Raw genomic sequence first — 25346 nt, forward strand, 5'->3', positions numbered from 1 at the left:
TAAACGAGTAAAGGCAGGTGTGGGGTGAAGAAACCGAGTCACTCAGAGGAGCGCGGGCAGGAAAGGACAACAGCGTTCAGCTTGGAGGACTTTTATTTCAGTTTTTCAGGTTAAACACAGGTGTGTGAAAGACGTTACACAAGCAGAAGACAAGATCCACAGCACGAAGCTCACAGCCTTTAGATAGTTATACTGTAAGAGTTCATTAGCGATGCAGAGTTAGTTATAATTCTTTACCTATAGATAGGAGTGTGTGTGTGTGTGTGTGTGTGTGCGCCCGTCCATTCATTCAGCGGAACTGCAGTGGACTCACACGCAACCCGATCACATCCTTACCGATCTCAGTCACCTGAGGAGAGACGAACACAGGAAGTGACATCACTGCAGATGCTATTAGAACACCCAATCAAAACTCGTGTCTTGGAATAAACCCGCCTTCTTTAACATCAGACTCAGACAAATTATATTTAAAAAATAAAGCAGCTTTCAATCAAAAATGAAAGTTAAAACACAAAAGTAACAAATCTAAAAAGAAATTAAGGGAAAAAGTAGACAAGAGCCGGGATCGACAGAATAAAACACTGAGATTAAGAACAAAAAAAGATTTTGAGAAATAAAAAATGGAAACAGTTGAACCGAATAAATTAGATTTAACTTTGTGCAGAGTCCAGGTACAAAACCAATGGAATGCAGTAAGTGATGACATCATCAGTGAGCGCTGAAACAGACAGACAGACACTGACCTGTGTGACCCTGCACACCTGCCCTTTGTAGGTGGGGCAGTAGCAGGCGCCAGACAGCGGGCACTTCTCCACGGGGCGTCCTCGGTACAGCGGGGTGAAGGAGGCAGCGCACAGGTCGAAGGGGTTGTGGGGGTCGTAGTTGAGCTGGTGGGTGTCGGTCAGGTTCTTCTCGCACGCTGCCAGGATCTTACGCGTCTGTAACAGAACCGGGTCACTTCAGGCTGAATTCACACAGATCATCGTGAAGCTCGCGCTACCACTGAACACACCATCTACTGCTCGTGCTAAACAGGGTGTGGGATGTGGTCGTCATGGTAACCAGGCCTCACCTGCTGCGCCACCTCGGGTTTGGGTCCGAGCTCGAGCAGGCGGCGTGCGAACCCCGCGGCTGTCTTGAAGTTCTTCAGTTTGAAGAAGAGGTTGAGTGCCGTGCGCAACACCAACACCATGTGGACTGGCTGCAGGTTACAGTGTGTGAAGTACGCGGCCATCTACACACACACACACGGCAAGTTTATTTCTATAGCGCATTTCATACCCAGTGGCAGTTCAATGTGCTTTACAGAGGTAAAAGCAAAACAGTAAACAATAGAAAATAAAATTACATAAAATAAAGGGGGAAGAAGAGAGAAAGTTCAGTAAAAACAGCAGAATAAAATGGAATAAAAAAAGTTTAAAACATGTAAAGATGATATTTATCAGTTAGCAGAAAGCATCTGAGAGCAGCTTGGTCTTTAGTCTAGATTTGAAGCTGCCAACAGCAGGAGCATTTTTAATGTCCTCTGGCAGTTGGTTCCATAGCTGTACTGCATAGTAGCTAAAAGCTGCTTCACCACACTTTGTTTTAACAACAGGTTTTACCAGTAAATTTTGCTGCTGCGATCTGGTAGATCTGATTGGGTTAGGCCGCTGCAACATATCAGAGAGGTAATTGGGCCCTGCACCATTTAGAGATTTGTACACCAGCAGCAATGCTTTCAAGTCAATTCTGTAGCTTACTGGAAGCCAGTGAAGGGACCTTAGAATTGGAGTAATGTGCTCTGTTCTTTTTGTTCGTGTGAGAACCCTCGCCGCTGCATTTTGAACCAGCTGAAGTCGTTTAATGGTCTTTTTTGGCAGGCCTGTGAAAAGGCCATTGCAGTAATCAACCCTACTAGAGATGAAGGCATGTATTAGTTTTTCCAGATCATTTTTTGACACAAGTCCTCTTAGTTTGGAAATGTTTTTTAGGTGATAAAATGCCGTTTTAGTGATTGCTTTCATGTGACTGTCAAAGTTTAGCTCGCTGTCAATGAAAACACCAAGATTTTTAACCATTTCTTTAGTTTTAATCCCTTTTGTGTCAAGAATAGTGGTAATCCTGAGTCTTTCATCTTTTTTCCCAAATAGAATTACTTCTGTTTTATCTGTGTTCAGCTGAAGAAAATTTTGTGACATCCAGCTATTGATTTGGTCGATACACTGGTAGAGACATTCAAGGGGGGCATAATCATTAGGTGATAGAGCAAGATAAATTTGGGTGTCATCTGCATAGCAGTGATACAAAATTGAGTTGTTCTTGATAATTTGTCCAAGTGGGAGCATATTAAGGTTGAAAAGTAATGGTCCAAGAATCGACCCCTGGGGAACACCACAGGTCAAGGACATTGATGTTGAGGTACAATTTCCCAGGGTAACAAAGAAGCTTCTAAGTATGATTTTAACCAATTGATAACTTTACCAGTCAACCCAACCCAGTGTTCAAGTCGATATAGCAGTATGTTGTGATCAACAGTATCAAAAGCTGCACTGAGGTCCAGTAATACCAGGACCGATGTTTTGCCTGCATCAGTATTAAGACGCATGTCATTTATAACTTTAATCAGCGCTGTTTCAGTGCTATGATTGGCACGAAATCCTGACTGAAAATTATCAAAACGGCTGTTTGATATCAAGAAGGCAGTTAACTGACTGAAGACAATTTTTTCAAGGATTTTCCCGATGAATGGTAGATTTGATATTGGCCTGTAGTTATTCAATACTGAAACATCCAGATTATTCTTTTTAAGTAGGGGCTTTACAACGGCTTTTTTCAGGGACGCAGGGGGACACACACACACAATGAGGAACCATCCAATAGGTATGACATCATCAGTACCTCACACTGTCTCTTCTGTTGCTCCAGTGTGTCTTTAGGAAGCTTCTTCCTCTCCGTCTCCATGGTGAGACCCACAATGTACTCTTTACAGATGGTGATCAACTGCTGGGCCTGAGAGACACAGACACAGACACACACACACACGAGAGTGAGACAGGGCTGCACACAGGAGTTTAAGGAAGAAATGATGGGATGGGGCGTTACCTCGGCGATCTCCTGTTTGTTATCGAGCACCAGCAGGGGGACGGACAGCAGGATGCTCCTGAATTTGTCGACAGCCTCGTCGAAGCGCCCCGCGGTGGTCATCTGGTAGCACTGCTGCAGGCGGGCAATGAGGTCACGCAGGTGCAGCCCTACTGCCGGGACGCCACCCTTCTGCCCGTCTCTCTGCCTCCTGCCCTCGGTCGTGCCCCCGTCCCTCAGGGGGTGCGAGAAGAGACAGGGCAGAGATGGAAGCCCCACGTAGGACACGCGTCCCCGCGAGAACGCCTGCAGGAAGAGGGGCTTCAACAGCTCGAACTGGACCACACCCACCTGATCGTGCAGCAGCTGCAGGAGAGAGCGAGAGAGAGAGAGAGATTCTCTCACTGATGGTTTGTAAAAGGCGTCATAATGATAAAACATTTACATTAAATAAAGTCTTTACCCTCATGGCGGTCTCAAAGGATCCGGCGAGGATGTGATCAACCGGCAACTGAGAGTTGTTACACCACATCTGGGTGGGGCTAATACCTTTAGTGGGTGGGACAAAGAAGCCTTCTCCTTCAGCACCACCTCCAGCACCAGCTGGCACATCCTATTGGTCCAAACAGAAACAATTAAAAAAGGGCCACGTCAAATACATTTGCAAATGATCAGTTAAATTAAAAATGAACAGCTAGTGTGTGTGTTGACCAGTTCAGGTGGAAGATCCAGATCCTCCTCCACCTCCCATCCTCCTCCTTCCTCCTTCCCCAGAGCTCCTTCCTCACCAAGACCCTCCTGAGCGTCCATAAACCCATCTGCAGAACGACGAGGACAAAATAAATACCAACACCACCACAACACGTCCAAACAGACCGAGAGAGAGACACACACTGACCTTCATCCAGGTGGAGCTCTGCATCTTCACCCCATCCTTCTCCTCCGGGAGCGTCCATGTCCAGATCGGCTGCCATCTGACCTGCTCTTCCTGCAACAGGAGCGTACGCTAGCATTAGCACATCGCTAACAGAACACACAGGAAACCAGAACCACAGAAGTAGTGACCTGAGCTGACCTTTTGCAGCGATGGCTCCCTCGAAGAAGCCCTTAGAGACAGTGAGGAGGGGCCAGTTTGTGTCCAGAGGGTTGATGGGAGGAGGAGGCTGCAGGAGCTCAGCGTTTGGGTCGACCTCGGGGATCTACACACACACACACACACACACACCTTTAGTCTAAAGGAGCACACTGAGAAGAAAATCACAGGGTTCTGTTCAAACATGGCAACGTTTACCATCTCCTTCTCGAGGTCAAAGGTCTCTTTGAGAGCCTCAGCCTCCTCGTCCATGCCATGTGTTGCTGCAGTCAGGTAGGCCAGCGACTCTGCGCACACACACACACACCAGGAGTTATAGTGAGAGACACAGAAGTGCACCTGAGTAAATGAGTGTGTATACACACATACTTACTCTGTCCACAGTTCTTGAGGATGCGCACTCTCTCACTGACGTCCCCCAGATACAGAGCACCCTGATAATGTCCACTCATGTCCTTCCTGATCTCAGCTACACACACACACACACAGTTAGATATACAGCACACACACTCCTCACGTGCTCTCATGCCCTTCCCAGGTTTCCTCGACACACTCACCGATCTTCATCATCTTGCGGAGCTTGACCAGGTTCCCGGTGATCAGGTAGAGGAAGGTGAGCTTGTCGAAGTTCTTGGTTCTCTGATAGCACATCTCCACCACCTGGTGATGACCCTGCAGCAGAGCCGCCTCGCCCAGACGCTCCCAACAGCTGCGCTCATCCAGAGCCTTCGCCGCTTCCAGCGCCACCTGCAGCACGAGGAAGGAACCATCAGTGAAAGTGTTCACAGTGACCTCACACGGCCGACGGCCACGCCCTCCTCACCTCGATGTTTCCGCACTCCAGCGCCAGACTGAAGCGGGTTTTCTCATCCTTGACGAAGTGCAGCGCCACCTCCGGGTAGCCCTTCTTCTGCAGGTACGCAATGATGGACTGACCCACCAGCTTAGCGTTACGCACCATGTGCAGCACCTGAGGAATTACGGGTAACACGTCAGCATAGATAAAAGATTCATCATTCATAAACCCCTCGCTATAAATATCAGTACGCTGTGGGTGTGTCTCTTCGCCATATATAGACCGACCTCGTCGTATTTGCGGTTAACGAGGGCGAGTTTGAAGCGGTACTCAGTCGGGTCGATGTTGAGGACGCGAGGCCTGCACTCCCGATCCAGACAGTACACACTGTTCCCCCTCACACGGGTCACGTAGATGGGCAGGTCCAGGGTGCGGATTATACCATGATCACTTTGGAGACACACACACAGCACTGAAATCGGAGTACTACTGCATATTATTAGTAGAGGTGCAGTACCCTGTGTGACCAGCAGGGTCACATGTATTCCACACTACGCCGTCATAAATGTATTTGTCAGGTGAGAGAGGGTCGGATGTGGGCGTTACCCTGAGGTGAGGGCGTATTTGATGTGGTTGGAGGTGGTGTAAATAAACACGCCGCTCTCATCCCATGCGCCGCTCTTCACACGGATGTTCTCGTGGATGTTACACAGACTCTCCAACTTCCTGTTGCAGATCATAATGGCTGGAAAGACAGGCGAGGTTTTGATTATTAAGATACAAATATAAATAAAACACACAAACACAAGTGCAGTACCGTGTTTGGCCAGCAGGTGTCATGAGTTTTATTTTTCTATCGGTGCAGTACCGTGTTTGGCCAGCAGGGCGACATGGCTGGTGTCTGCGCTCCACACCACGTATTTGACTTTAGCGATTTTGACGGTAGCGAGTGAACGTTTCTGCTGCACGTCGAACAGCGTGACTCCGTCCGCGTCCCTCAGCAGCAGAGAACCCGTTCCTGCGTAGAAGATCTCCTCGCAGCTCGGCACCTGCACCTTCTTCACAATCTCGTTCTTCAGGTTCTTGATCAGCAGCTGTGGACAAATTAAACACGCACACACACGTCAACAGGAAGTGTGCGTGCGGGGCGGAGAGGGCGGGAGCAGGAAGCGTGTGACGTGATCTCACCGAGTGCATGCGGTCCAACACGGTGAAGCGATTCCGGGCCACCCACACCGCTGTAAGGCCTGAGGAGCGCTTTCCTTCTGGAGCTACACACACACACCACTTAAAACCTGAGTGTAACTGCAGTCAGTGTATAATGGTGTGTGAGAGAGAGAGAGAGAAGCGCGAGCACGGTGCTCACCGTCAGGGTTCTGCGAGTCGCTCTCTCGAGGGATGGAGTACAGATCATACGTGCTGTTCTCCAGATTAGTGGCTCTCTGAAACACACGAGTGTGTGTGAGACATGAGAAGGTTCAGAATGATAACACACACACGCACTTCCTGTCCGAGAGAGACTCTTACCGTACACAGCAGCACGGCGTTCTCCGCAGGATTGTACGACATGCTGAAGACGGGGAACTTGGAGCCGCTGCAAAAACAGAACCCAAAATAAATAAAAAATAAATAAATTAAAAAAAAAAAAAAAGATTAAACTTTTTTTGGATGGAGATTTAGAGGTGGAGTTTCGCATAAATCTGGCCTAATGACCTCAGATCTCAGGATGACGATGTGATCAGAAAGCTTTAGAAAGCTGCACGGTCAGCTAGAGAACTGTGATGATCGGACGACGGTTGTCATGGTAACGGCGAAATAGAACACTGACGTCTAGTTTACTAGCAGTTAGCTAACCGCTAACCGAGCCAAGCGACAAGCCTAATAGAGATATCAAGTCAGGTCAGTGTGTGGGCGTGCACGCATTTGCATAAGCATGAATATTTATATGTTCCTGGGGATGAAATTGTAGAGACGTTGGTCAGTTCTTTGACGCTAAAAATAAATTTTTTTTGAAAGACTACATTTCTGCACCCCTCCCCCCACACACCTGCGTAGCTGCATGACAGCTGTGTCTTTGCTGCTGTTGAAATCGAGCTGACGCAGGAAACGGTCCTTGACGTAGTACAGCATGTTCCCGTACACGGCGTACGCAGGACGCTCACGCTCCAACTTAAACACCAGCATCCCGCTGTCATGACCTGATCTCACACACATTAAAAGCACTAATGTTCACTCATGAACCAATCAGAGTGGGATGCGCACGTGTGTGTGTGAGAGAGGGAGAGAGAAACACACACCAGCAGCGAACAGGTTGAGGTTGGGATGAGCTCCGAGCACCCAGAAGCGGTCGTGATCCCTGCGGAAGGTTTGGACGCCGGTCCTCTTGGACATGTCCCACACTCGGATGCTCTTATCCTCGGAGTTGGACAGGATGAGCTCCTGGCGTGGATGGAAGACGGCGCAGGACACGTTGTTGTAGTGCCCCCTACAGGTGTCCAGTTCCCACGCCTTCGACTCTAAACAAAACAAGAGCGGTGACACGCCCGTACGCATCCGGCTGTGCTCCAATCAGGAGGAGGCCTACACAGGACACACCTCCTGCACATGGATACAAACTCAAACATTCAAACAAATAAAAAGTTCTGCATGTACGTAAACACATCACACACGCTTACCGTTCATCCTCCAGATCTTCACCTGACGGTCGTCAGCTCCACTCACAATCAGTGGCATGCTGGGATGGAATGCTGCCCAGTTCACCCCTCGATCATGACCCTGAGGGCAAAGGTCAAAATTCATCATGTCATCAGTGGGCAGAGCCTGAACATTCATTCATTCATTCATTCATTCATTCATCTGTACACAAAAAAAGGGATCGTTTACAGAAGACAATTTGTCATTTGCTGCACAAGAACCATCATGTCATGGGGGGAGGACGAGGAGCGTCACTACCCCTCCCCCGCCAGAGAAACTCCTCCCACTTTCACAAGTGCAGCTAAAAAGGTCATGAAGGAAATTACAGCAATTACATTAAAGAGAGAAACCGGACCAAACCATTACTGATATGGGGGGGAATGCGGGGTCCATTTATTTCATCAGATACAGGACTAAACCACTACTGATCAGAGGGGGGTCTGAACAGGAACTCTACAGGAAGGGTACTTCTGTTTCAGCTCAGTCGAGTTAGAACGCAGCACCAATAACGGTATGATGATGTAATGGGTCTGACCTCCAGCACGTGTTTAACCACAGCGTCCGACGCTCCGAACAGATCCACCCCAGTGATGCCACGCACTTCTGTTTCCACGGCGCCTGGAGACAGGTTCTTCTTCCTCAAACCTGGAACCAGCATTTACAGTCCGACACCCACGGGGTACCCGATTACACGGAACACACACACACACAGTAAAGAGAGGAGCAGTGTTATAACTGACACAACTATAAAACACACACCCACTCCACAACAACTTGGGATGCAAACTAAATAATAACAATAACAACTTTATCACCATTTTGATTCTTTTAATCAAAAAAGGAGTGACGAAATGAGGTGAAGACTCGGTACGCTGTGATTGGCTAAGAGGCACTCACTCTCAAACATGATTGGCTAACCTGGAGAAAATCATCAAAGGGGTGGGGACATGCCAAATCAATCAGAGAGCGAGCGTGCGAGAGAGAGAGAGGAGGCTGTGTCCCAAACACAGGGCTCATCACTACTTAGTGCCCTTATTACAGCTGACACTGAACCTGTGGGATTTGGGACACAGCCCTAAAAAAAAAAAAAATCCTCATGTTCTTAGTAGCGAGTCAGAGCTTCAAGTGCAGTGCGGTTCTAATCCGTACACTAACTAGTGATAAACTCAGGGGTTTGGATCAGAACAGAACCATAAAGTGGATGATGTAAGAATTTTATCTAGTGATTAAGTCGAGCGTTTAGGACAGAGCCGTGAAGTCTGGTGCACGAACCGTGTTAACGTTTGAACAGAATGTTATAAGAACACTAACTAGTGATGAGCTTTGGCATTTGGGACAGAGCCTTAAATAGATAAACCTGATGCTCTCGTACACTTACTAGTGATGGATTTAAGTGTTTGGGACAGGGCTTTAAAATGGCTGATGTTCTAGTACACTATGTAGTGATGAGTGTGGAATGGGACAGAGCCTTACAACAGCTAACGCTGGAAGAGTGAGGAGCTTTGGTGTTTGGAACAGAGACTCAAAACACACTCAGTGCTAGTGAACGAGTGTTCCGGATGTTCTAGTTCACCGATTAGTGATAAACGTATGTGTGTGAGCCCAAGGTAGCCGTGTGGAGCTGCAGGAGGAAGTGATGTGCAGGGGCGGATGTTTCCGTCAGGGGAGTGGGACAGCGCTGAGATGGGGGAGGGGATGGGGTGGGTGGGTGGATGGATGGGAGAGATGTAAACTGTGATCTGGTGGGGCAGGACAGGTGAACAGAGCAAGCATTAGTGTGCACATGCATTAGAGGACACATGGGTAGGCGTGGTCATGCGTTTAGTGTGATTAGTGACAAACACGTGGCTCACGGCTGAACATGTAATAAACGCAACATTCATTAATATTCGTGTTATTACACACTGTGCGACAGCGCTGTGTCTCGGTGATGCTTCACTGCTCGGTGCAACACCACGTCATTAATCTCTATTATTTTTATTTATTAGAGCAGTAGGTGTTACTGAGTAATAACTTAACACGAAATCCACTTCCTGCTGCGGGTTTAAACAGCACGTACACAGCTAAAGATCTGCAGAGGAACAGGACAAGCTGTGTGTGTCAGCCAGGGTAAGACCAGGTTCAAACAGAAGGATTAATGATGAACAGATGAATATGATGAATGAAGGTAAAGTTATAAACATGCACAGAGACAGAAACACCTCTCAGACTGACACACACACAGATGCTGCTGAACTCGCATCATCTCCACCTGATCAGATTAAATCTAATCTACGTTTTATATATATATATAACCAAACCATTACTGCCTGGGGTCCGAACTTCTCGGGATTAAATTGGGGTCAAAATTACGTGAACACTAATGGGTTATTTTTCTCCTGAACGCGTGGTGTGCCGTGACTGCCGCTGGTGTAATTGGGCCCTACTTTTTTGACACCCCAACAGTGACGTCAGACGCCTATTTACAGATGGTGCAGACCGCCCAGGCACACATGATGTGTGTTTTGTGAATAAGTGGTTTCTACCATTTAAGTGTTAACATAATTTTGACAAACCCTGTATTCTCGAGCGTCCGGACTAGGGGTCGACCGATAATCGGCCTGGCCGATATTCTGCATTTTTAGGGTTATCGGTATCGGCCATAATTTCCACCGATATCATGCCTTTTTGCAGCCATTTCGTTCCTAACACGACTGTCACTGCACGTCCTTTCCTGCACTCGCCTCTCTGAGTTCAAGAACACGGTCCCGCCCACCACAACATCTGATTTGTTTGGCACAAGAGATCTAGCCAATCGACACGCGTAGCTAAACGCTGTGAACTGTTTCAAGGCGGCCGTACGGGCACTCGGGCAGAAGCAGATCGCACTTCAAGGTAAGGACACGCTGCTTTTGCCGCAATAAGTCACAAACACACAAGTTGCAAAAGCACATCATCATTCTATGTTTACATTCTTCATCTACTACTCGTTAAAATTGTCCATTTGCATCTGTGCAGCCAGGCAAACTTAGCTTACGGAAGGAAGCACTTGAATTAGCCTACAACCAACTAGTCTAGCTGAAACTACATGTAATGCTTCCTTCACTACAATATAATCCTCCTAAATTGGGAATATTAGGCTTGGGCATTAAAAGCATTAGAATGTAGATGGTTACTTGTCAAGTTGTTACATAATAGGGAGTGGTAGCCGACTTTACGTTTGATTTTCCTTTTTAAAAAATGCTGCAGGCAGCTCCCTACACGTGATTTATTTTTTTACTGGTGAATATTTATTTTATTTCTCATTTTATTCTAACTAATGTTTGACTTTATTGTACAAATGCTGCTGGCATCTCCCTGCACAAAATTTCATGTTCAATTTTACAATTAAACATACATTTCATGGATATGAAGGTCTGTCTCAGTGTGTGCTATGTTTAAGTTCATGTGAATTATAATGTTTACATTTATCGGTTATAAGCATCCCAATTCCACAATAATCGGTATCGGTATCGGCCCTGAAAAAAACATATCGGTCGATCCCTAGTCCGGACCAAACCATTCTTGATCGGAGGGGTGGGGCCTGACTCTATACAGCGATACAGAACAAACCGGTGCTACCCTGTACTGTGTGTGTGTGAGAGAGAGAGGTGTTTCAGAACAGAGCCCACAGAGATCTCACCCTTACATTCATCTACATCCCTCCACCCCACCCCACCCCCCCTCAGCTGCGTTCCCACTCCTCCTCACCAGAGATATCCCACACCCGCACGGTCTGATCCAGACTGGCCGACACCACCAGGTCCTCCGACGGGTGGAACTGAGCACACATCACATAGTGGTTATGACCCGTCAGGACACTGAGGGAGAGAGAGAGAGAAGCTTTCAGTATTAAATCCTGACTATATTAACCTGCTGCTGCTGTGTCTGGATATATAAACACACACCAGACACAGGTCCTGGACTGCCAGTTCCACAGACGGATCGTCTGATCATCTGAAGCACTCAGGATCCACGGGTACTCCTGTCCACAGAGAGAGAAACACACACTGTCCATCTACTGATCCATCTGTTCATCCATTTATCTCTCTGCCTAGTTGTCCACCTGTCTGTCCATCTAATCATCCATCAGTCTGGTAATCTGTGTGTGGACTCACATGGTGGAAGAAGGTGGTGCGGATGTAGTCCAGATGTCCAAGCAGAGTGAAGAGACAGCGACGGAGCTTATAGTTCCACACCTACACACACACACACACACACACACACACAGGTTTACTCTCTCTGTGTGATGAATCCTGACCGGTACACTGCAGCAGGATCAGGACGCTGAGGTCAGACCTTGATTTTGTAATCGTCTCCACCCGAGACAAACAGAGGCTGCTGCTTGTGGAAGTCGATCCCTCTCACTGGGCCTGTCCATCACACACACACACACACACTCATTAGACTATAAACACACACACAGTAGTGAGATATAAAAGGTCAGACGTGTCTAACCGTCATGTTCGTCGAACTTATCGATGAGAGTGCACATGCGATAATCCCACAGCTGGATGACGCCGTTGTGCAGACTGGCGAGAATCCATGGCCGCTTCGGGTGGAAACTCAGCCCTGACACACACACACACAGCTCTAAATGTATCATGATCACTCATCCTCAAAGATTTAAAAAAAAAAAGTTTTCTTGACAATATTTAACCCATTACTATATGGCAGTTCTATTAAACTGTTTAGTGTTGATTCCCATCACTTCAGATTCTATTTGGCTCCAAACGCCTTGAAAATGTGTCACGGTTTTGCATTTTTCTCGCCTTTGGTTCGCGGTGAAGGGCTTCAGCCTTTTTAATCGCTCCCTCCTGCTCTCTGTCTCGGACCCTTTCGTTCCCCTAAACTCAGGCACTGCACGGTTATAAAAGCTCAAACAGTGGCACTTTATTCTCAGGATATTTAATTAATCTAAAGGGAGAGGGAAAAAAAAATCTTTATTAACATCTGAGATGGAGAGTAAAGTGTTACAGGACCAGTCCAGGCAGCAGAAAAGTATGAATAAATCTGATTTATATGAATAAGTCTCTATGTTGCTGTGGTGTGCTGAGGGGGGGCAGCACATCCAAGGAGGACACATCCAGGCTGGACAAACTGATCAGGTGGGCCGGCTCTGTGGTCGGCATGAAGCTGGACTCTCTGGTGACGGTGGCAGAGAAGAGGTCTATGGACAAACTACTGAACATCATGGACGATGCCAGTCACCCTCTGCACACCGTCATCAGCAACCAGAGGAGCCTGTTCAGTGACAGAATGCTCCGTCCCAAGTGCAGGACAAACAGACTCAAAAACTCCTTTGTCCCTCACGCCATCAGACTGTACAACTCCTCTCTGGGGGGGAACAGAGGATGGGAAGGAGCAGTAGCCTAGCAATATAATGTACAATACCTCTCCTACCGCCGCCCCCCACTTTTTTTTTTAATCTTCCCCCTCCTTCCCCATATCTTATTATTTTTATATATTTGTAAATACTTACAAATACTTGTAAAAAGAGCTTTTTTTTCCTCTCTTTTTCTATTTTCATTTTATTTATATTTTTTTCTGTGTGTTTGTGTAGTTTGATGTTTGAGTGTTTTGTCCGCCGGTTGTGGTGTAGCAGCTCCAGACCCAGTTTTGGGCGTCGGTTCCCTCCAGGCCTTGGTTCGCTGTGGGTGATGCCTGCGCTCCCAGCTATGGACTGCAGTGAGCTCGTTGCTCATTTTAACATCGTGGTTGTCCAGCGCTCTGTCCTTTAATGCTTGGCGTGATGTTCCGAGTGATGTTGGTCGGTGGCGTCGCGGTGGCTGTGCAGGCGGTTTGGACATACCAGCGCTCTGCGTGGCGGTGCTTCTGTGCTCGCTTTCTGGATCCATGGCATGGTGTTCGAGCGATGCTGCGGGTGGCGTCACGGCGGCGGTGCTGGAGATGTGGGACTCGTTTTCATGCGCTTTGGTGGGACTGTGGCTGCTACACCACGGGAATTACATCCTGACCCCTACTTGGTGGACTTTTTATTATTATTTTTTAAATTTTTTTTCCCTTGTCTATAATTGTAAAGCGTCCTTGGGTTTCTTGAAAGGCGCTATATAAATTTAACGTATTATTATTAATACTTACTTTATTTTAATTTATCTAGAAGTTTTCTCTATTTCTTTTCTCTGTTTATCTGTAATGATGCTGCTGGACTCTTAATTTCCCTGAGGGAACCCTCCCAAAGGGATCAGTAAAGTTATATATCTTTTCTAATCTATTTATTTATTTGAGGTCTGGGCAGCACGGTGGTGTAGCGGTTAGCGCTGTCGCCTCACAGCAAGAAGGTCCTGGGTTCGAGCCCCGGGGCCGGCGAGGGCCTTTCTGTGTGGAGTTTGCATGTTCTCCCCGTGGGTTTCCTCCGGGTGCTCCGGTTTCCCCCACAGTCCAAAGACATGCAGGTTAGGTTAACTGGTGACTCTAAATTGAGCGTAGGTGTGAATGTGAGTGTGAATGGTTGTCTGTGTCTATGTGTCAGCCCTGTGATGACCTGGTGACTTGTCCAGGGTGAACCCCGCCTTTCGCCTGTAGTCAGCTGGGATAGGCTCCAGCTCGCCTGCGACCCTGTAGAACAGGATAAAGCGGCTACAGATAATGAGATGAGATATTTGAGGTGTGACACAAGGCTGGCCTCTTTAGCGCGCATGCGCAGTCGTGCTTTTCCATCAGCCAGCTGTAGAAGTGATGAAATTCAATCTTAGAGATGTTTATATTCTTTAAATAAATGACTGAAAGAGGAACTTTACTGTACAGAACTGTCACATCACAGAGCTTTTCCTGCACACATTATTGTTCTTTAACAGCAGTAATGTGAGATTTATAAAGGACTGATGATTTATAAACACAAGTTTATCATCTGTCAGCACTTACAGCATCGATATTAAGATTAACTAATGCCGCACCACACACACTGCAGCCTTTATTTTTAATTTTAACTCATGTTTTAAACTAAATTATCGCATTCACTGCAGTAATACCCGCGCTAGCTGACTGACTGCCTGACTGCCGTTAATGACACACAGTTTGCCCAGAACAGGCATCACTTTACATTATTATCGACAGATTATTTACTGTATAGATGCTTTATAGAGTACACCATTTCTCCTAAAACACACAGATTTATATCAAATCGCCCAAATGAAATGATCCTGACTGAAGCGGCTACAGCTAGCATGCTAACTCCGGCTAGTCGTGCTTGCTAGCGGTGTTGTTACCTTTCACTCGGGCCGATTTGGTCTCGAACTTGGTTAACATCTCGGCCTTTCTGCGCGTCTAATCCAGCAATCCGGTCTAAAGATAAATGCTGAGGTCTGTAATGAACTCTCTCTCTGTCTCACTCGGAGCTGCTACACTTCCTCAGCTGACACGTCCGCCGAAACACAGCACTTCCGGCCGGAGACTAATAAAGTTTTTTGTGTTCAAAACGTGACGGAGAAATCTCCACGTCGCTGTTGAGGAAGTGGTGCGCATGCGCAGAGACAAGAAACAACCCGCTAGCAAAGTTCTAGAAGAGAAAAGTTTGGAACATCAGTAAAAACATTTAAACACCACTCCTGACTCTGATTTTTATTAAAATCCAGAATATATCTAAATGCTTTTAGATTTGACTAGCTTTTTTTTTTATTACTAACACATTTATAAGCACGGTTGCAGAATTATTGGCACCCTTTGAAAGCCCTATACAACCCTGATTCCAAAAAAGTTGGGACAGGGGCAATAAGAGGCTGGAAAAGTTAAAGGGACAAAAAAGGAACAGCTGGAGGACCAAATAGGTCAATTGGCAATAGGTCATTAACATGACTGGGTATAAAAAGAGCATCTTGGAGTGGCAGCGGCTCTCAGAAGTAAAGATGGGAAGAGGATCACCAATCCCCCTAATTCTGCGCCAACAAATAGTGGAGCAATATCAGAAAGGAGTTCGACAGTGTAAAATTGCAAAGAGTTTGAACATATCATCTACAGTGCATAATATCATCAAAAGATTCAGAGAATCTGGAAGAATCTCTGTGCGTAAGGGTCAAGGCCGGAAAACCATACTGGGTGCCCGTGATCTTCGGGCCCTTAGACGGCACTGCATCACATACAGGCATGCTTCTGTATTGGAAATCACAAAATGGGCTCAGGAATATTTCCAGAGAACATTATCTGTGAACACAATTCACCGTGCCATCCGCCGTTGCCAGCTAAAACTCTATAGTTCAAAGAAGAAGCCGTATCTAAACACGATCCAGAAGCGCAGACGTCTTCTCTGGGCCAAGGCTCATTTAAAATGGACTGTGGCAAAGTGGAAAACTGTTCTGTGGTCAGACGATTCAAAATGTGAAGTTCTTTATGGAAATCAGGGACGCCGTGTCATTCGGACTAAAGAGGAGAAGGACGACCCGAGTTGTTATCAGCGCTCAGTTCAGAAGCCTGCATCTCTGATGGTATGGGGTTGCATTAGTGCGTGTGGCATGGGCAGCTTACACATCTGGAAAGACACCATCAATGCTGAAAGGTATATCCAGGTTCTAGAGCAACATATGCTCCCATCCAGACGACGTCTCTTTCAGGGAAGACCTTGCATTTTCCAACACGACAATTACAGCATCATGGCTGCGTAGAAGAAGGGTCCGGGTACTGAACTGGCCAGCCTGCAGTCCAGATCTTTCACCCATAGAAAACATTTGGCACATCATAAAACGGAAGATACGACAAAAAAGACCTAAGACAGTTGAGCAACTAGAATCCTACATTAGACAAGAATGGGTTAACATTCCTATCCCTAAACTTGAGCAACTTGTCTCCTCAGTCCCCAGACGTTTACAGACTGTTGTAAAGAGAAAAGGGGATGTCTCACCAGTGGGAAACATGGCCTCGTCCCAACTTTGAGATGTATTGTTGTCATGAAATTTAAAATCACCTAATTTTTCTCTTTAAATGATACATTTTCTCAGTTTAAACATTTGATATGTCATCTATGTTCTATTCTGAATAAAATATGGAATTTTGAAACTTCCACATCATTGCATTCCGTTTTTATTTACAATTTGTACTTTGTCCCAACTTTTTTGGAATCGGGGTTGTATAAACATTCCAGCATTAGTGCTTACTGTATTATTAGTCTTGTAGTTATTACAGTACAATCATTTATTTTCAATAACAATTACTGAGAACTTTACTTCAGGCTGTGATAAACCAAGACAGACACTATTTACATCCGTGGTGAGCAGAAAAGCATCTCAGAACACAACCTTGAGCTACACCAGCAAAGACCACGCGACGTGGACACGCCCTGATCCAGAGGGCTTTTAAATCGTTAATGAGCTGAACATGAACTCAAACTGGAGTGTGAATGACGCGTGATGGAGCAGGACAGCGGGATAAACAGGGGACAGTGAGAGCAGCTGGAGACGAGACATGGCGCTTCAGGGCCACAAACACATGTAGAGCAACTGGTTTAAACACAGTCCACTTTTAATAATAATTATAAACATCACAGAAGAATAAACCACATTTCATCAACATTAAAGGAACAGAATATCTCGCTCTCCCTCCCTCTCTCTCTCTCACTCACACACACACACTCCCCTGCACTTAAAGCCTTCACTATTAGTGTTGTGGAATCACACATTCTGAATAACGATGTATATAAAACTGTTCGATGGAATACTGACAGGTGTACCTGCATCAGGTATGGGGCGGAGCTTACAGTAAATTTCATCAGCCAATCACTTGGTCACGTGGCATCACAAGGCACCACAAGGTGTTTTTTCAGCTCTGTGCATAAAAAGGTGGCATTTCCCTGGATAAACTACTTGTAATGACACAGTTATTTGACCTAAAGTTAGCAAACATCTGCTCGAGCAGTAATGCTAACATTAAAGTGAAGAAGTGATTTTACTGTGCACACTGACTAATGTGAGGTGTATTATTAATCTGTAATTAAAAGCATGTATTTCCTGCTAATTAGTCGGTCCACACACACACATTTTCATATTACTAACATCTCCGCCTCACTGGGGTCACATGATGGAGCACTGCTCCGCTCCTGCTGCTCCAGGAAGCTGAAGAGATTCCGGGTCAAAGTTCAGACCAGGGGGCTGATGGGAAACACAGCATAAAAGACATTAAACTGCGAGTCTTATGAAAATGGCACCTTAAAAAACGAGACATGTTAAATAGCATTTTGATACAAGACCAGGAACATGTTCTATTGGCTCTTTGCAAAGTGTATCACGTTTTTAATTATTTCAAAACAAAACTAAAACCAAAGCATGCCTCCTAAGAGGTGTGTCCTTCAAGAATGTTCAAGTGTAGCTGATTTTAAAAAAAAAAAAAAAAGGCAGAATTTTGATCCATTATAGCCCAAAATCAGCAGGACACTTGCAGGATAAACAGGTTCGATTTGTACGGACGGAGAGAGGTCACTTCAAGCCGACAGGATGGTACATTTGTGAGGCACATTCACATAGAAGGATCTGAGTGACGTGTGGTACGCAGAGCAGTTCCATCCCAAAGAGCTCACCGTCGCACAGGAAGGGTCAAGCTTGGGTTAGTCACCTTCACTTTCAGCGCTGGAGCCAGCAGCAGCGGGTGATGCGTTGCGCCGTATGCACTGTGCAGCAGCCAGGAATTTGTTAGGGTCGTGGTCTGAATTACGTGGGAGCTGAGCTCCTGTAGAGTGAGGACTGGCTCCCATGAAAGCAGGAAAATCTTTGGGGGTCTCGAAAAATGCAGCATCGTTATATTTTCAGGGACGGATCCAGACTGAAGCACGTGCATCGGTCAGAAATACAGTGGTGCTTGAAAGTTTGTGAACCCTTTAGAATTTTCTATATTTCTGCATAAATATGACCTAAAACATCATCAGATTTCCACACAAGTCCTAAAAGTAGATAAAGAGAACCCAGTTAAACAAATGAGACAAAAATATTATACTTGGTCATTTATTTATTAAGGAAAATGATCCAATATTACATATCTGTGAGTGGCAAAAGTATGTGAACCTCTAGGATTAGCAGTTAATTTGAAGGTGAAATTAGAGTCAGGTGTTTTCAATCAATGGGACGACAATCAGGTGTGAGTGGGCACCCTGTTTTATTTAAAGAACAGGGATCTATCAAAGTCTGATCTTCACAACACATGTTTGTGGAAGTGTATCATGGCACGAACAAAGGAGATTTCTGAGGACCTCAGAAAAAGCGTTGTTGATACTCCTCACGCTGGAAAAGGTTACAAAACCATCTCTAAAGAGTTTGGACTCCACCAATCCATAGTCAGACAGATTGTGTACAAATGGAGGAAATTCAAGACCATTGTTACCCTCCCCAGGAGTGGTCAACCAACAAAGATCACTCCAAGAGTCAGCGTGTAATAGTCGGCGAGGTCAGAAAGGACCCCAGGGTAACTTCTAAGCAACTGAAGGCCTCTCTCACATTGGCTAATGTTAATGTTCATGAGTCCACCATCAGGAGAACACTGAACAACAATGGTGTGCATGGCAGGGTTGCAAGGAGAAAGCCACTGCTCTCCAAAAAGAACATTGCTGCTCGTCTGCAGTTTGCTAAAGATCATGTGGACAAGCCAGAAGGCTACTGGAAAAATGTTTTGTGGACAGATGAGACCAAAATAGAACCTTTTGGTTTAAATGAGAAGCGTTATGTTTGGAGAAAGGAAAACACTGCATTCCAGCATAAGAACCTTATCCCATCTGTGAAACATGGTGGTGGTAGTATCATGGTTTGGGCCTGTTTTGCTGCATCTGGGCCAGGACGGCTTGCCATCATTGATGGAACAATGAATTCTGAATTATACCAGCGAATTCTAAAGGAAAAATGTCAGGACATCTGTCCATGAACTGAATCTCAAGAGAAGGTGGGTCATGCAGCAAGACAACGACCCTAAGCACACAAGTCGTTCTACCAAAGAATGGTTAAAGAAGAATAAAGTTAATGTTTTGGAATGGCCAAGTCAAAGTCCTGACCTTAATCCAATGGAAATGTTGTGGAAGGACCTGAAGCGAGCAGTTCATGTGAGGAAACCCACCAACATCCCAGAGTTGAAGCTGTTCTGTACGGAGGAACGGGCTAAAATTCCTCCAAGCCGGTGTGCAGGACTGATCAACAGTTACCGCAAACGTTTAGTTGCAGTTATTGCTGCACAAGGGGGTCACACCAGATACTGAAAGCAAAGGGTCACATACTTTTGACACTCACAGATATGTAATATTGGATAATTTTTCTCAATGAATAAATGACCAAGTATAATATTTTTGTCTCAACTGTATACATGCACCACTTGGCATCAGTCACGGGGTGTTTGTTTACTTTACTGCTAGCTGGCTGCATGGACTATAGCCACGCTTAACCAACAGACCAGTGGGTCAGGACCCGACCACCTGTGGTAAGTGGTGATGCTGACCTGACCTCATCACCTGGATTCTCAGGATGCTTTGTATAGCATGACCTGAGACAAAGAATCTAGGTCAAACCAATAAAATGCTCCAGAAAGAGGTTGAAATTCGCCGTGAATAACGGGCCGAGCCTGGGCTGTTTTGAAAGTTCTCAGCGAGAGGGAGGTGCCTGTAAAGTCAGGCAGGGCTAAGACTTTCAGAGACCGAGTAATGAATTTTTAAATTCCGGCATGCGCGCGGCTAGAGCCAGGGCTCATATTAAAAGTTTTCGGTGAGCCGCGCTCGCATGGGGCTTCGGGGGTGAATAGCGGCCCGAGCCACAGTCGTGGCTGCCCTCTTTGGAAAGGGCTCGGCATGCTCTACGCCCCTGTGCGATCTGGTAAAAATATTTCTGCAAACGTGCATCTGTCAGATCCTCGGGCTGGATCCATCTCTTATGTTAATCACAAATAAAACTCATTTTCCTTCAATTTACTGAGTAATATTCACGTTAAAATCAGACAAATAGCCTTAAATAAGAAGAATGAACATGTTTTCCAAAAGAACGCATTACAGCTCGGTGCATACTCTCGTAAACGCAGCACCACCACACCATTCTGCGCGCAGACTATCCTTCCGAGAGCTCGCAAATGTTAACACACAAATCCTTTCAGAAGAAGAACCACTTGACCTCGGTTTCATTCATCGGTTAAGTTTTCAAGAAAAAGATCAATAAGTTCAAGACTACTGGCTTCCACGCCACCGAAAAAACATGTCGTCATTTGCGTTAGACGAGCGCTTTAACTGTATCCTGAAGTGTGTTTACCACCACAGATCAGAAACATGATCCGTTTGACCTGCAGGGTTCTCACATTTAGAGTCTCGAGACAGATATTTAAAGACACTCACGGCTTCTCCGGCCAGTTCCTTCGGCGGGTGACCCAAATCCTGCAGCTGGGTGAAAACAAACACACACAGCATTAACAGTGTCCTCCATCAGTGGGACTGAGACACAGGCGATGTCTCTGTACCTTCTGCATGAGCTCCAGAATGTTCTCAAAGCTACTCTGTGTGTCTCCGTCTCTCTCAAACTGGCTGCAGATTTCTCCCATGATCCTGTGCTGCTGCTCGTACCGCTGGACGTCCTCGGCCGAGAGCGACTGTCTGTTACTGTCCAACCACTCCGGGTACTGCCGGACACAGAGATATTTTACATCAAATAACGAACAGAGAAGAAGAAGAGAACAAACAGGGGCATGTGTGAGATTCATCATCATCACATTTTAACGAGGTTTAGAGAGACACAAAAGGAGGAGAGTGGGCGGGACATGAGGGAATGAGGCGGAGCTTGAGACAATGTGGACAGAATTTGTCAATCACAGTGATGCACCCTGACTCCGCCCCCACTTTGACTCACCTTCTCCGTGATCTCCTTGAGCGACGGATACAGCACGTCTTTGGACAGAAGGTTCTGCATGATGGACTGCATGATGGGGAGGATGTTTCCGTCTTCCCCGCCCCCTTCACTATTCTCATCCAATCCCAGCCCTTCTAATGTTTTAGTCAGATCCTCTCCAGCCAATCCGGTGGCCTGGTAACACACACGCCGTTATTATGAATGAATGAATGAATTAAAGGTGCGGTGGGTTTTGCTGGAGCTCTGTGTGTTTCAGTACCTGCAGGTTATCTGCGTTCTTGGCCAGCCCACTCAGCGTGTCTTTGAGGCAGGAGGCGAACTCTTGCTGAGACGCTGCATCAGTACCTGCATTGATAACGTTAACTCAGACCTGTGTGTGATGATAATACCCTACAGTGTGATGAGGTGAACTCGTTAGTGGAGGTTACAGTGACGTACCCACTCTCCCCGCGGCCTCGGACAGTTTGTGGAACTGCTGGATCAGCTCGGGTTCTTCCTGTGCGAGCTCAGCCATCGCTCTGTCCCACTCCTCCTTCGCCTGGTGAGCCATCTCTCCTTCAAACAGAGACTCGAAGAACTGACTGTCCTCCAGCAGGGGCGGCTACACACGCACAGCAAAGGTTTGTGCTAAATCTGATTGTGATTTAGCTTTAGTGAGATTATTGAATCTGATTTTGTGCTGATCTGAGCTGAACCTGAGCGTTAATCAATCATCAGCTAAAAACCTCGACACAGACTGAGATTCACCTTCTGCCCCGTCTTCGCTTCTGCACCGACGGCTTCAGGAGCAGCGTGAGGAACATTCGTCTTCTCAAAGTCATCCAGTGCACCTGAGAGAACGTGCATCATGAAATAACACAACCTAATGATAAATATCCGACTGAAAGAAACTGAAAGTTTTAAACACAACCTCCTCAACTTCAAGGAACAATTCGATCAGATTCACTTTGCTTTATAAAGGAACGTCTTAATAATTCCACCATCAGGTAATAAACTCACAGACAGGAGATAAACGCAGTGTCTGTACCACACAGTGACACCGGTGTTATCCAAAGTAAGGAGAGAAGAGCTGTCGTTATCTCTTTATACATATATAATCAACTTAAGAAAAGGGATATTAAATGCTGACATCAATAGCACTATTATCTACAATACTGTCAGGTACATTACACTATTTATGACTGCAGGGAAGATTAGTGTAAAAGCCTCGTGCTTTATTCGTGATTGGAATGAAAATGTTAGTGATCAGAGTAAACCTCTGGACCAGCCCCCTCTCTCTCTCTCTCTCTTAGTCTGTGAAGGTTCTCAGCCATCCAGGTCATCATAAACTGTAGGTGCTAAAGAAGGCAACTGGACTTGCTTGAAGTTCCTGATGTTTCACCTCTCATCCGAAAAGCTTCTTCACTTCTGTCTGACTCGTGGGGAGTTCCAGGTGTTTATCCTTGCTGTGAGATCTGAGCCTTCTCAACAAACTCATTCCAAAACTTCACTGAGAAGAAGTGAAATGTACAGTGGTGCTTGAAAGTTTGTGAACCCTTTAAACTGTTCTATATTTCTGCATAAATATGCCCTAAAACATTTTCACACAAGTCCTAAAAGTAGATAAAGAGAACCCAGTTAAACAAATGAGACAAAAATATTATACTCGGTCATTTATTTATTGAGGAAAATGATCCAATATTACATATCTGTGAGTGTCAAAAGTATGTGACCCCCTTGTGCAGCAATAACTGCAACTAAACGTTTGCGGTAACTGTTGATCAGTCCTGCACACCGGCTTGGAGGAATTTTAGCCCGTTCCTCCGTACAGAACAGCTTCAACTCTGGGATGTTGGTGGGTTTCCTCACATGAACTGCTCGCTTCAGGTCCTTCCACAACATTTCCATTGGATTAAGGTCAGGACTTTGACTTGGCCATTCCAAAACATTCACTTTATTCTTCTTTAATCATTCTTTGCTAGAATGACTTGTGTGCTTAGGGTCGTTGTCTTGCTGCATGACCCACCTTCTCTTGAGATTCAGTTCATGGACAGATGTCCTGACATTTTCCTTTAGAATTCGCTGGTATAATTCAGAATTCATTGTTCCATCAATGATGGCAAGCCGTCCTGGCCCAGATGCAGCAAAACAGGCCCAAACCATGATACTACCACCACCATGTTTCACAGATGGGATAAGGTTCTTAGGCTGGAATGCAGTATTTTCCTTTCTCCAAACATAATGCTTCTCATTTAAACCAAAAAGTTCTATTTTGGTCTCATCCGTCCACAAAACATTTTTCCAATAGCCTTCTGGCTTGTCCATGTGATCTTTAGCAAACTGCAGATGAGCAGCAATGTTCTTTTTGGAGAGCAGTAGCTTTCTCGTTGCAACCCTGCCATGCACACCATTGTTGTTCAGTGTTCTCCTGATGGTGGACTCATGAACATTAGCCAATGTGAGAGAGGCCTTCAGTTGCTTAGAAGTTACCCTGGGGTCCTTTCTGACCTCGCCGACTATTACACGCCTTGCTCTTGGAGTGATCTTTGTTGGTCGACCACTCCTGGGGAGGGTAACAATGGTCTTGAGTTTCCTCCATTTGTACACAATCTGTCTGACTGTGGATTGGTGGAGTCCAAACTCTTTAGAGATGGTTTTGTAACCTTTTCCAGCCTGATGAGCATCAACAACGCTTTTTCTGAGGTCCTCAGAAATCTCCTTTGTTCGTGCCATGATACACTTCCACAAACATGTGTTGTGAAGATCAGACTTTGATAGATCCCTGTTCTTTAAATAAAACAGGGTGCCCACTCACACCTGATTGTCATCCCATTGATTGAAAACACCTGACTCTAATTTCAACTGCTAATCCTAGAGGTTCACATACTTTTGCCACTCACAGATATGTAATATTGGATCATTTTCCTCAATAAATAAATGACCGAGTATAATATTTGTGTCTCATTTGTTTAACTGGGTTCTCTTTATCTACTTTTAGGACTTGTGTGAAAATCTGATGCTGTTTTAGGTCATATTTATGCAGAAATATAGAAAATTCTAAAGGGTTCACAAACTTTCAAGCACCACTGTATTTCTCTCACTGAGAAGCTGGTTCTGGGCCTTCTGCAGGAGTCTTTCTGCTCTGGGCCCGTTGCTGGTTTGTGGGAATAATCTCGGGTTGACCCGCAGGTGGTTTCCGGAAGTCCTCTGATTCTCCCGCACCAGCCGAAGCGTGTGGAAATACTCCTGTGGAGCTTCTCAGTCATCCAGCTCACAGGAACCCGTCGGTGCTAAAGAAGGCATTAACCCCTGGAACTCCCCACGAGTCAGCCAGAAGTGAAGCAGCTTTTCGGATGAGAGGTGAAACATCTTCAGGAACTTCAAGCAGGTCCAGCTGCTTCTTCAGCACCGACAGTCTGTTGTTGTTGTTGTGGCTGTAACACCGTGTTTCTGATCCGCTCTGTCCTCGTGTAAGTCTCAGCTCGCTGCCTTTATTTGTTCTGTTCAGTAAAACACTCTCCATCTCATCGCAAACCTTACTGTCCAATAATTCATCCAGTTCTGTGTCCACTGCAGCCGTGTTTTCAGCTTCCGACGCCATCTCGCCCTGCAATGACAAGCTGGAGTGTCGCGGAGAGATGACGCAGAGGTCACGTGGCACGAGTCGCCCAGTTAATTCTCTCAATCCGAGTCGTTTTGCTAGCTCGGTGGCTAACTGAAGCCGGCGACGGGTTTCTGTATAACGGGATTAAACATCACTGTCTGTTTTTATTGTCGCGTCTTGTTCATAAAATAATAAAGAGTCAAATCTAACATCTAAATGTATCTGTATAAAAGCAGGGAAAAACGAGCTAGATTACCTGTAATCATCCGAGTCATGAATCATTTAGTTCGAACC

General features: G+C 45.9%; 2 protein-coding genes across 2 annotated transcripts; both read right to left on the minus strand.

The window, feature by feature from the left end:
• Positions 1-75: 75 nt before the first annotated feature.
• Positions 76-15067, minus strand: copa (COPI coat complex subunit alpha). Its single transcript, XM_060927408.1, has 29 exons — positions 14894-15067; positions 12123-12236; positions 11964-12037; positions 11783-11863; positions 11573-11649; positions 11376-11485; positions 8182-8291; positions 7628-7727; positions 7250-7468; positions 7000-7150; positions 6480-6546; positions 6319-6394; positions 6141-6223; positions 5821-6046; positions 5559-5697; positions 5240-5402; positions 4980-5126; positions 4714-4903; positions 4530-4625; positions 4355-4443; positions 4139-4262; positions 3962-4051; positions 3775-3881; positions 3527-3676; positions 3085-3429; positions 2881-2991; positions 1073-1234; positions 744-938; positions 76-349 (listed from the first exon to the last, which is right to left on the minus strand). The coding sequence occupies exons 1-29, from the start codon at positions 14931-14933 to the stop codon at positions 290-292; spliced, it is 3696 nt and encodes a 1231-aa protein (XP_060783391.1). The 5' UTR covers positions 14934-15067; the 3' UTR covers positions 76-289.
• Positions 15068-17117: 2050 nt separating this feature from the next.
• pex19 (peroxisomal biogenesis factor 19) lies at positions 17118-25094 on the minus strand. The gene is made up of 8 exons (XM_060927422.1): positions 24989-25094; positions 22217-22299; positions 21908-22070; positions 21729-21814; positions 21470-21643; positions 21084-21242; positions 20962-21006; positions 17118-17761 (listed from the first exon to the last, which is right to left on the minus strand). Exons 1-8 carry the CDS (start codon positions 25047-25049, stop codon positions 17684-17686), a joined length of 849 nt encoding a protein of 282 aa, XP_060783405.1. The 5' UTR covers positions 25050-25094; the 3' UTR covers positions 17118-17683.
• Positions 25095-25346: the final 252 nt, after the last annotated feature.

Source organism: Neoarius graeffei, chromosome 1 (genome assembly GCF_027579695.1).
Source record: "Neoarius graeffei isolate fNeoGra1 chromosome 1, fNeoGra1.pri, whole genome shotgun sequence".
Classification (NCBI taxonomy): domain Eukaryota; kingdom Metazoa; phylum Chordata; class Actinopteri; order Siluriformes; family Ariidae; genus Neoarius; species Neoarius graeffei.

Excerpts from the sequence above, each read along its gene's own strand:
- pex19 (XM_060927422.1), bottom strand. The coding sequence starts at position 25,049 with ATGGCGTCGGAAGCTGAAAACACGGCTGCAGTGGACACAGAACTGGAT. Across the intron at positions 22,071-22,216 it reads AAGCGAAGACGGGGCAGAAG|CCGCCCCTGCTGGAGGACAG; the intron begins GTGAATCTCAGT and ends GTGCGTGTGTAG. Across the intron at positions 21,007-21,083 it reads TTCTGGAGCTCATGCAGAAG|CTGCAGGATTTGGGTCACCC; the intron begins GTACAGAGACAT and ends GTTTTCACCCAG.
- copa (XM_060927408.1), bottom strand. The coding sequence starts at position 14,933 with ATGTTAACCAAGTTCGAGACCAAATCGGCCCGAGTGAAAG. Across the intron at positions 8,292-11,375 it reads GCGGGTGTGGGATATCTCTG|GTTTGAGGAAGAAGAACCTG; the intron begins GTGAGGAGGAGT and ends TGCTGGTTCCAG. Across the intron at positions 6,224-6,318 it reads CGACTCGCAGAACCCTGACG|CTCCAGAAGGAAAGCGCTCC; the intron begins GTGAGCACCGTG and ends GTGTGTGTGTAG.